The sequence below is a fragment of the Lottia gigantea genome (genome assembly GCF_000327385.1).
Source record: "Lottia gigantea unplaced genomic scaffold LOTGIsca_27, whole genome shotgun sequence".
In the NCBI taxonomy this organism is placed as follows: Eukaryota; Metazoa; Mollusca; class Gastropoda; family Lottiidae; genus Lottia; species Lottia gigantea.
Genome location: NW_008708846.1, coordinates 241,130 through 253,759, shown reverse-complemented (window position 1 = coordinate 253,759; position 12,630 = coordinate 241,130). Strand labels below are relative to the sequence as shown.

The window sequence follows — 12,630 nt, the reverse complement described above, 5'->3', positions numbered from 1 at the left end:
GCATCACACCAAGTTTTATCAAAATCAGATTAAAACTGTAGTCTCTATAGTGCTCACAAGAAATGTTGACAGACGGACGGACGGACCGAGGCGACGACAATATACGACCACATACTCATGTGGGCGTATAAAAACTACCAAGGTAAATGACATCTGAGGAAGGTGGCCTTTGATCTCTTGAAACATATTGGAATCCTTTAATTTTTCTTTTTTTGATTGTTCAACCACAAAGTACTGTTTGCATATAAAATGACTACTATATAATGAAAACAAATCTTCTTACCCTGAATCTAAGACATTACGAGCCAATGCATTATGAGATTGACCACCTATATCTTGTGCACATTCATTACACTTCGATTTTGTATATGGTCTTCCACACTGAAAAAGACAGTAGATCACATACAAATACTTCCACTTTGGCACTTGATCTTTGACATTGAGTTGACATCCAACTCATCCAAAATCTCAATCTTATTTTGAAGCCTCTATTGTCTTTGCAAGAGATGTTGACTGACAGTTTTAAGGGGCAACAACAAAAAAACATCCACATCCACTCAATTCCATGTGGTTTTTAGTTAGTTTAGTTTTCTGTCAATATGTACCTTCTAGAATTGAATGCGTTTTCAAGTGCAAGGGCAAAAACTCACATTGCATATTTTTTCAAATGTTTTTGATTTTCAATGGGGTTCATCCATAGGTGATAATAAACACCATATTTTGTCAAAATCCATCAATAATTGTGCTTTTTTAAGCGATTACAAGATAAAAATTGAAAAAATTTTCAAGAAAAAGGGCAATTTTTTAGATTCTCAATAGTTTTTATTCTTGGGTGATAATAAACAATTTCACTTAGTTAGGTCTAAATCTTAAGAATTGTGCCCTCTAGATAAAGATACGAGATAAAAAGTATTGTCAAATACAATAAACATAATAAACCCTAAGTTTTGTCAAAATCTGTCATATCTAAGGATATTTATAATTATATCTTTTACTTACATCTCCAATAACATAAGGATGTCCGTTTGGGCAACCTGAAATTTTAGTAATACAATATATCATGAGTTTATACAACTAAATTATACAGTCATCAGAAGATGGCTTGCCAAGCAATATAACATAAGCCCACACAGCGGGTTTATAAATTTTCGATTCAATTAAAAGAAAAATGAAGCATAATGATAAATCTTTAAATATCATTTCAATATTCAGAAAATGTTCTTTGCATTTTAAGTCAAGGGTAATAATGATAAATTGACAAATTATTCAAGATTTCATCAATATAAATAATCAGACCAAATTTCATTTGAATCAATTGTTTCTATTGTGCTTACTAACCAATTTTGACACCTTCAATTAAAAAATTGTCAAATTGGAACTTGTTTAACATAAATGATGAAAACCATGATCACTGACTCAAATCACAAAGATTGTTGTAATATCATAATCATACGATTCTTCCAACATTTTCAACTAGGCAGGCAAGGCCTTGACTATGTTATCGATGGTTTGCATCATCAATAACCACCAAATTATGGGCCTTGCATGGTTTAAACTTAGGTTGGTCCAAATCGTCCTGCCAGACCTTCAATTTGGATAGTGTTTTCGGGGACCCGCGGAAAAAAGTGGTAAGTGTGTTGAGCATGAATTAGTACTTTGCTATCTCTGGTATATTCTTAGCAACGTCACAATGGCAAGGACGAGTCAATAGGTAACACAATGAACTTCTATCTAATTAGGAAGGGAGACCTCTCTTTCAACAGGGCTGCAACGCCACCTTTATTCCCCATATATTTTATTTACATTTAAAAAACTTAGTCTTCAAAGAACCGTCTTTCAAATAATTAACGTATAAAAGGATATTATCTTTATCTGACATTATCTTGGCATTTGGGAATCTTGTTTATAGAAGTCTAATGCTTAAATGATTTACAGGAAATCAGTGAGAAATTATCTAATCCAAATTAAAATCAATTGGCATTGTTCCTACATTACAATCAAGATAGCTTGCGAGGCAAGGTAACATACGCCCACTGGCAGCTGTCAGAAATGATAAAACAGTCTTTAGTGACTAAAGTATGAAGTTTCTCATATTGAAGAAATTTTATTAGTTTGAATTCAATTACATATATATATATATATGCCAGTTATTTATGCTGAGTAATTGCACAAAATTGTTTAAAATCAATATCAATAACCCAAATACAACAAACAATTAAATCACACAGCTCTAATCAAGGGCAAAAAACAACTTTTGACGCGTGTTTACAAAGTCAAGGGCAATAAGTCACAAAATTTTCATCAAAAATATCTCAAGTTAGAACATGTCCAAGATCTCGTCAATTCCAATGATCACACCAAGTCAAAATCGGTTGAAAACTATAGCGTCTATTGTGCTCACAAACAAATTTTGACACGTTTTTCATAAGTCAAGGGCTATAACTCACAAACTGTTCATTGAAAATGCGTCAAGTTAGAACTTGTCCGAGATCTTATCAATCCCATTGATCACACCAATTTTCATCAAAATCGGTCGAAAACTGAAGCTTCTATTGTGCTCACAAACAAATTTTGAAGCGTTTTACAAAGTCAAGGTCAATAACTCCGAAAGCGTTCATTAAAAATGCCTTAAGTTAGAACTTGTCCGAGATCTTATCAATTCCAATGATCATAACAAGTTTGATCAAATTTGGTTGAATACTTTAGCTTCTATAGTGCTCACAAACACATTTTGACGCGTTTTTACAAAGTCAAGGGCAGTAACTCAAAAACCGTTCAGCGAAAATGCGTCAAGTTACATCTTGTCCGAGATCTTATCAATTTCAATGATCACACCGAGTTTCATCAGAATCGGTTGAAAACTGTAGCTTCTATTGTGCTCACGAACAAACTTTGACACGTTTTAACAAAGTCAATGGCAATAACTCAACTAATTACTACTTAAACTAATTAAACTGGCCGATAGTGTTTTGTGGCTTATTGACTAGACCTGGTTGTTTACTGTATGAAGTTTGGTAATTTAATTTCTATTTTCATTTTTAGAGGATATTGACCGTCAGTCATTTGTGATGCCCTGTCAGTCGAGACGAAGAAATAGAACCAAATCAACATCTCTGCTTCATACATAGTTAGAAGTTAAACAATTATCTTACGGTAAACAACAGCTGTTGATTCTTTCTGTTTCAATACAGAATGAAGTAAATTCAAATTTTCTCGATCTTCTTCAGGCATTGTAGGCAGAAAGGAATCCTAAAAAAAAGGAAAACTAAACGTAATTTCTAGCAGATAGTTTTTTTAAAAAATACTACAGCTGCGTTTAGTCAGCCACAAATTTTTCAAGTCTGGACCAAGTACGGTTCACCAGAAAAATAGCGATGGCTCATCGTAATACGCCTATCATTGTAATGGTAGCCAAGTCATCCGGGCGGTTGACAAGAGCTATCAATAAATGAAATATTTCAAGATTAACATTTTCATACTGCACAAGCTTTATACAAAGACTTTTCAACAAGTTTTGTCTAAATCAGTCCAGAGTTTTGTCTTCTGGAGTTTTACAAGCCAAAGACTGAACACATTTTTAAGAACAAGGGCAATAATCCATATTAAATATTTTTTTCTGCTTTTCAATAAGGTTCAAGTGATACAACCTTTAGAATCTGTTTAGAATTGCACCTTGAAAGTGCTTTCAAGAACAAGGGCAATAACTCATATTAAATACTGTATAGGTTTTTTTTAATATCTCTTACATCATTGGGACATAATTAACAATTTCACCACATTTTCAATATTGTTCAACCACGAATGATTACAAACTCTCACTCTCAGTTTTGTCAAAATCCATCAAGAAACTAGCTCTCTATCATGTCCACAATAAATTGAACGCGTTTTCAAGAACAAGGGCAATAAATCATATTAAATATTTTTCGATTTGTCTCATTTTCAAATCAGACGGACAGACGGACACAACAGCTAAATACGGCCACAGTCCTGCAAGAACAGTTGGTCTCGGTTCAGACACAGCACAGCACGGCATGGCTTAATGCTAAAACCTTGACCCTATGATATGTTGCGTCATAATAGAATACATCGTGTTTGCAATGGCTTGCACATAAAATTTCATTTTTTTGTGTCTCGAAAACAAAATTGGAGAATTTTGCATCCACTGACTGGAGAGCAGGTGCCTACTTGATGACTCACCAGTGTAAATGCGGCTTAAGAGTCAGATATTTATTTATCTAGTATAATTATAAATACTATTAACTCATACTAATACAATTAATAATATCTTGATATATGAGGTTCTATAAATATATGACTCTCATCTCACTACCTCAATAGTCACAAAATAAACAACTACCTTTCCTAAATATATGAATTTCTATAAATACATGACTCTCATTAACATCTCTATCATTTCAATGAATTAGGAAAAAATATTCCTACAGTGCTACACATTTGCATGCAATAAGGTTTTAACTTTTCCTTACCCTCATAGTCGTTGTATTAAACACTAAATTAACTAATGGTTGTAGAATTGTATTTTCTGGAGTTGATTTTAATGCTAATAACCAATGACATAATAAGTATTCTATATTCTTAGTTTCAACTAAACTGGTACATCTTACACTGAATAATGGACTAGAACCCTGTTCTGATGACAATATTGTTAGTGCTAGTTCCTATAAAATAAAATATTTATATGGATTTGTTACAATACATTGATTATTAGAGTTTATATTATATCACAACTCTCTGGAATATTTCAGCTAAATTAGGCTAATGCAATGCCATGTAATGAAAACAATTTTGTAAGGAAAAAGCATTTTCTATGCCATCCGCTCCGACCTGCAAAAGTTGTGAAAAATCACAAAAAGTAAGATGGTCTTGAGACTTCAGTCAGTTTAGCAAGTCAGTCACAGTCACCATGATTTCATTTAAAGATAAATGAGCCATCAGTATTCATTTTAAAGATAAATTTATTTTCAAAGTCAAGAGTTTAAAATCTTAGATACATATATACATGTTACTAAGCAAATGGTTTGTGTGTCTTCTATTTAATTGAACAATTTCTTAGACCTTTGGACCCACTGCAACCTCATTAGCCTAGGCTATTGAACGATCATAATTTTATGAAGCCACAGTAGATTCTGAGGGCCTTTGCACTCTCAAATTAAGTTGTACTTTAAAGGGATGTGCCATTTTAGGGGAATGATGTAAGTCTTGAATATAAGAGAATAGTCTTCAGAAGTACTGGAAATGTACGAAAATCTCGTAATTCCTTTAAAAATACTTCAAACTAAGAATTGTTACCATATTTCTATTTCTAAAAAATGGCACACCTGTCACATTAAGACTACCTAGTTTTTCTTATTTTAGATTATATTTTTTGAACGTTTGAAATATATATATGTGGGCATATAAGAACAGAATAAAGACAATAGCTGAGATTTGCTTAAGTCGTTTCATGATCCATTATAAGTTCATGTCTCAGCTTAACCTTATCTTGAGTAGAATCTTAAGCTTAATTTTTTTTTCTTTGTCCTGAGCACAGTTTCTTCTGCTTAAGAACATAGTAGCACATTAAGCTTAATTTCATAAAAACCAGTTGTTGTTCACAAAGTTTGCTATTAAATAGATTTACAGTAGTCTATTTGTTTAACCTGTTGTTTACGACATGTGTACATAATGCTTACTTTCAAGTCTTTTTCTTTCTTCATATTCTTCTCTATAAATGGCTTCAGTTTCTCAAACATCTAAATTAAATTAAATATAAACATCAAATTAATAAATTAAATAAAAGATAGCTTACCAGGAAAGGTAACATACACCCACTACCAGCTGTCAGACATGATAACAAAATCATTAGTGGCTTAATAATGAATTTTCAAATAATCTAAAAATATTTATAAGTCAAGTCAAAACTTCAAAAACATTTCATCAAATCATCATCAAATTCACACATGAACAATGTCTCATCGCTGTACACACAAGGGCAATAACTCTGAAACTTGACCGAGATCTCATTAATATATACCTATCTAGTTTTATCATGATTGGATAAAAACTGTAGTCTCTATCATGCCTGCAAGCCGAACTTGAAGCGTTTTTACAATAACTCTGAAACCTCTTAACAGATTGTTACCAATTTCTTATCAATATATACATGCATGCCAACTATCATCAAGATCGCATTAGAACTGTATTCTCTATTGTGTCTATAAAGCAAATTTTACCCATTTTTAATAAGTCAAGGGCAATAACTCTGAAAAAGTTAATCCGATTATTACCAATTTTGAACTTGACTGAGATCCTATCAAGATATAAATGCATACCAAGTTTCATCAAGATCAGATAAAAACTGTAGTCTCTATCGTGCCTACAAGGCAAATTTGACGCATTTTTACTAAGTTAAGGGAAATAACTCTGGAACAGTTCATCTGATTATTACCAATTTCGAACTTGACCGAGATCACATCAATATATACATGCATACCAAGTTTCATCAAGATCAGATAAAAACTGTAGTCTCTATCATGCCTGGAAACCAAATTTGACACATTTTTAATAAGTCAAGGGCAATAACTCTGAAACCTTTCGTCTGATTATTACCATTGCCTCTATGGTGCCTACAAGAAAAGTGAACCGATGGACAGACGGACAGGGGTGCCAGCAATATACGTCCACATTTCCATGTGGGCGTATAAAAATTTAAAGAATATACATAGAAAAGGGTCACAGATCTTTGCATCCATAACATTGTTTAAAAAGATCAAAGTTTCTTCAGAAATACACAACTCTTTCATCTAACAAAGAAAGAAAGAACTATATATTACAAGGAAAAGAAGTTATACCATCTGGCTTTGATCTTCCCTGGATTATCAATAGTCATTTACAGCTGAATTGACTGGAAATATGAGTGCAGATGACTTGATGTCAGTCTAGACTCGTGTTTAGATTGACTATGAAGCCAATTAAATTGCAAAACTGTAATCCTTTTCTGTTGTTCTGTTGTGACATCTGATAAATTTTTAGCCCAAAGACAGATTATTTTGTGGCCCAATTCAATAATGTAACATGCCATCCATATTGCTTTGTTTATTAACTATGACATTATATCATAATCATGTATATTAAGTGGACGCTATATTTAAATTTCAACTAGTGATTTCAGTTGAAAATGATGTCTAAGTAATTTTCTTTGATTCTGTTGATACAAAATTGAAATATTATTTTTTGAAGGGTTTTCAAAAACAGAAATAAAAATTTTTATTTTCCTTTCTAAAAGATCAGTTCAGGCTTAATAAAATTGATAATTGTTCTTTTGTCAACAAGGTGGTGGTTGCAAGGAAAATAAACAATATATCAACAGCAAGATATAGGAATACAGTTTAAGATGTGAGTCTTGACATCTAAGTATGATAGTATTTTGGTATGAAAAACTCAGTCAATATTTTTACAAATTGATGTAACATGAATATTGAATATCTGTTTTAAAAGCAACTAATGGTTAGGTTATTACCTGACTTTGAAATGTTGGTACTTTATTTAAAAGAGCCATTACAAACATGATTTCCCAGTCAGCTTTCCCCTGCAAAGAGAAATTTTGAAAATCATGTGCACTTTTAAACCAACCAACATTCCATTTTAAACTGACTCATATCAGTCTCTGATGGTTTGAACATTTATTGGGTGATATAGTGCTAGAGATATGCAAAACAAGTTATTGGAGTTTTTTGCATCTCCAAATATAATAAGAAGTACACTTCAATATCAATTTAAAAGTTACCTTTAACTCATTGAGTTGTTTAACATTGGATCCCATATCAACTAATGATAACTGTTTTCTAATATTTAGATAGTTTTCACCATATATTATAAATCTATCTTGAACTAAAGGCTTAAAAAATATATAATCAAATGATAAATCAAATTTTACCAGAAAAGACACTTCAATAAGAAAATGCTTCATAAGGCTAAAGTGTCCTTGATAAATGAAATCTGAACTTATGATCTATACAAACCAAACTATCACATCTGTTCTGTATAGAAGTATTTTTCATTTGCTTACAAACATTGTTAATAAGCTTTGACCACTTAAATATAACCAGGCATTTTAAAACTGGAAATTAAATAAAATGTGCCTACAACTGCTCGCTTTATTCATTACTTAGTTATCTTCTTAATACCGTTTTCCATCCATTAATAATTATGTTCTCATTTTGCTTCAATTCATCTAATAAACTTGATAGCCATTTACCATGTAATTTATATTGACATGTTCAGATGGATTTTTGGCGAGTTTATGACATATTAAGTAATTAAGATAGCTTGCCAGGCAAGGTAATATACGCCCACTGGCAGCTTTGATTTTGAATAAAAATATTTAGCAGAACAGTAACAATCACCAGTATGAAATATTCAACTTTTAGTCATACACTTCTTTTGAACTCTTTAGGGCGATACTGAATAATATTGAGTATGAGTTATTGCCCTTGTTCTTGAAAACGTGTTCAATTTTTAGCTCGTGAAAATTCTAGAAGACAAACATTCAATCTTCAGTGCGGTACTGAATAATAAAACCAAGTTTTGTCAAAATCTGGCAAGAATCATGCCTTCTAGAGTTTTTACGAGCTACAAATTGAACGAGTTTTCAAGAACAAGTCCAATAACTCATACTCAATATTTTCCGATTCTTCTGATTTTCAATAGGGTCCATCCTTGGGTGATAACGAACACTCACACCAAGATTTGCCAAAATCCGTCAAGAATTGTCCCTTTTAGAGTGTTTACAAGCTAAATTTGAACACGTTTTCAAGAACAAGGGCAATAACTCATACTAAATATTTTTCAATTTTTCTGATTTTCAATAGGATTTATCCATGGGTGATAACAAACACTCATGCCAAGTTTCGTCAAAATCCATCAAGAATTGTGCCTTCTAGAGTGTTTACAAGCTAAAATTGAACGCGTTTTCAGGAACAAGGGCAATAACTCATACTAATTATTTTTCGATCTTTCTGATTTTCAATAGGGTTCATCCTTGGGTGATTACATGGTACAACCATACCGAGTTTCATCGAAATCAGCCAAGAATTGTGACTTGTAGAGTGTTTACGAGCAATTGTGGACGGACGTATGGACCGATGGATGGACATGGGTGACGGCAATATGTGGGCGTATAAAAAATGTAGCTCACTGCTATATCCAGCAGCAATATACACCTGAAATATGCAAATTCCAAGCACTTAAAGGATACGCATCTTTGTGCACTACAAAGACACTGACACTGTGCACTGACAGATGTGGATGTTTACAACAATCTGACTTTTATGTTGCTAAGCATTTCAAGTAATTTAGTTGCCCAAAATTGAGCAAAAGTTCTTTTCGTCAACAAAAAACAAACCTCTTTATTTTCAAAACCAATCCATTTAAATTGATCATCATCCATGAGTGTGGTATAAATATCTGTTCCATACATTCGACAGATTTGCTTTATTAAGTATTTCCTTTAAAAAAAATGAGGAAGATTATTTTGTTAAGAATAAAAAGGTGAAACATAAATAAGACAACAGTTGTTAGGACAGTCATTTACTAAACTATTCATCAAAGTTTCCCTTCAGCACATAACTTATCCACAATAAACTATAATAATCCATTAATCCATCCATATTATTAACTTAAATGACACAGAAATAACCAATGGAATTAAATATTTGAATATGCTACTAATTTAGTATTTAGAATTGATCAATAGCCTGTCATCGATAATAATATCAATATCAAGCCCTTCTCATGGTAACAAAAGTCAAACATAGTCATCTTTTTGGAATCTTTACAAAACACAAAGCAATATCATGGAATAGGAGTTTTCAACCTTTTTCTTTCTATCACCACTTTCAGGATACTGATCAATTAAACAACGCCTGCATGAATTCTGTGATTTAGTCATGATATTCAGTAATATTAAATTGGCAGCCATTCATCAAGTTAATACTAAACACAGTGTGTGTAATTTCATCAAACACAGTCATGAGGGTCATCCAGATCCAGAATCAAGAAATTGATTCCCATTCTAAAGGTTAATTTGTACTTGAGTCTTTGTGAACAATCAGGATCTCCGTCTGGCATTCGTCATCATCATCAGAAATTTATGTGACTGGCACTGCAAATGGGTCCTGAGTGATATCAACGCTTTCTGTATTTATTTCATGAATATGTACTGCTTGCCAGTGAACATTAAATCTCTGAAAGTCATAAGCCATTGGCTCATTGACTAGACCTTATTCAAGCAAGCAACCACCTGATAACCCTAAAGAAGCAGGCAGCCTTATCATGGCAGAAATTTTTTATTGAAGAAATTTCAGACTTTTCATTTCAATTGAAAGTAACAAACAACTATTAATCCAATTTCTTTGTACATTTTCCTTATCCTTATCCTTATCCTTGAATGTCGCAAAATATAGAACAAAATGAATAGAACGAGGTACTTAATTCCAGGTTGAAAACCCCTATATGAATTAAATTCAGCTTCTTAGCTTAGTATAAGTAACTAACTTACTTATAAACTAAGATATGACTTAAAAGGACATTCGGCTTTTTTTGTTGGTCGAAAATTTCTAAACTAACAAGCCGATTTCAACTTCCCTCAGCCGAGAGCAATGAAAATATATATTAGTATTTCACCCACCGGATAAACAGTCAACACATTTTAGATCAATGCAGCCCATAAGGATATTTAAGTATTTCTTACTTTGGCCACATCCAGTTAGGTTCAATGTTCAACACGTCTTTAGCTGCTTTGAAAAGTCTCTTCATATCTGCGTTTGGTACTCTTTTTGTTTTGCAACACATATTAAGGTATTTTGCTGTGATATCCAAACCAAATCGGCACCTTGAAATATGGTTTAACTTCCCAATTACTTCACAGTTATCCAGTAGGTATAGCGCAGCTCTATCTAAATACTGAGTAGCTGTCTGTATTTCATCTTTATATTGGTCAACAGAGTCTAAACTTCTTTCATACAACATATCCTGTAATAAAGATATCAAGTGATTTGAAAACGTTTGATGTTGGAATTTATTTATGTATATATGTATATTAAGCAGAAAGGGCAAAAAGAATGTATTTCCTCATTGATGTTTTTTTTAAAACTTCTATTGGATGTACCTACCCACGATAGAAAATGATTTGTTATTGAGTCTTTATATGAAAAATTAGTTAAGTGTTAATTTATTGGCCTTTTACCAGAAAACTTGTGCTTCATCACCATGTTTATTTTTTTAAATAAAACAAACCTCAGTCTAAGTTATTACTCTGTTATCAAAAATAAAATGTTCAGTTATTTTCAATGCTGTCAGAGAGTGACTCTGATAGATGTACATGTAATGATTAATATTCTGATGTAACTATCATTGAGTTTTACCAGCATTCTGATATAAAAGAAAAACAATGAGAAACTGACCTCTAAGCATTGGCAAACTAGGAAACAAAATTCAACAAAAAGTTGTTTCTTTGGTACATCTGCCTCTTGTTCTATTACATGTTGGGCATATTCAAAATATTTCTGGAGGTAACTTTCAACTACATCAAAACTAAAAGAAAATTTAAAGTCATCAACTATCAGATAAATCTATGTATGTTGAACTAATCTTGGCCGCTATAATAATAATTGTGTATCCTGTTTTAAATGGATTTATTATTACAATAGATTCCTGCATGGAGCCCAGATCAAAGAAATTGCCATGAGCACACCACAAAAAACCTGAAACAATTTAGCAACAATGCATACATTTTGATACATGATGACTGTACATAAAAGATATAGTATATGAAATGTAGATGCTGCTCATCAAGGTTTCAAAACACCCATAGTTTGTATGAAGGAGATAAATCTGCTTCAATGGCTGAAATAAGGAAGATATGGTAAAGCCACTACATTTAAGGTAAAGGACAATGGAAATTTGTTGTCTACCAACCAGACAGAAAATTGCGAAATGTAACATTATGGTTTCAAATACTAACCAGTATAAAACTGCCTGAATGGTGGCAATAATTGATGAGTAAAATATTGGTCACATTTCTCAGTGTCAGATTCTTATGATACCAAATTTGTTAGTGATATTACAATAAAAATAGCTTGCCAGGCAAGTTAATATATGCCCACTGGCAGCTTTGATTTTGAATAAAAATATTTAGCAGTACAGTAACAATCACCAGTATGAAATATTCAACCTTCAGTCATACACTTTTTTTGAACTCTTTAGGGCGATACTGAATAATATTGATCAATTTTTAGCTCGTAAAAACTCTAGAAGGCAAATATTCAATCTTCAGCGCGGGGCTGAATAATAAAACCAAGTTTTGTCAAAATCCAGTAAGAATCATGCCTTTTAGTGTTTAAGAGCTAAATTTGAAAGCGTTTTCCAGAACAAGGGCAATAACTCATACTAAATATTTTTTCAATTCTTCTGATTTTCGATAGGGTTCATCCTTGGGTGATAACGAACATTCACATCAAGTTTCATCAAAATCTGTCAACAATTGTGCCTTCTAGAGTGAATACGAGCTAAAAATTGAACGTGTTTCCAATAGCAAGGGCAATAACTCATACTAATTATTTTTTGATTTTT

General features: G+C 32.3%; 1 protein-coding gene across 1 annotated transcript in view; it reads right to left on the bottom strand.

Annotated features, from left to right (window-relative positions):
- Positions 1-12,630, bottom strand: part of LOTGIDRAFT_232244 (hypothetical protein) — a gene marked incomplete at its 5' end in the record, with an annotated part of 88,511 nt that overhangs the window by 17,689 nt on the left and 58,192 nt on the right. Inside the window, 10 exons of the mRNA XM_009056213.1 lie at positions 284-381; positions 1,000-1,034; positions 3,153-3,249; positions 4,488-4,679; positions 5,694-5,753; positions 7,520-7,588; positions 7,787-7,897; positions 9,404-9,506; positions 10,751-11,031; positions 11,463-11,592. Of these exons, the coding sequence (XP_009054461.1) occupies positions 284-381; positions 1,000-1,034; positions 3,153-3,249; positions 4,488-4,679; positions 5,694-5,753; positions 7,520-7,588; positions 7,787-7,897; positions 9,404-9,506; positions 10,751-11,031; positions 11,463-11,592 (1,176 nt within the window). The remainder of the gene's footprint in view (positions 1-283; positions 382-999; positions 1,035-3,152; positions 3,250-4,487; positions 4,680-5,693; positions 5,754-7,519; positions 7,589-7,786; positions 7,898-9,403; positions 9,507-10,750; positions 11,032-11,462; positions 11,593-12,630) is intronic.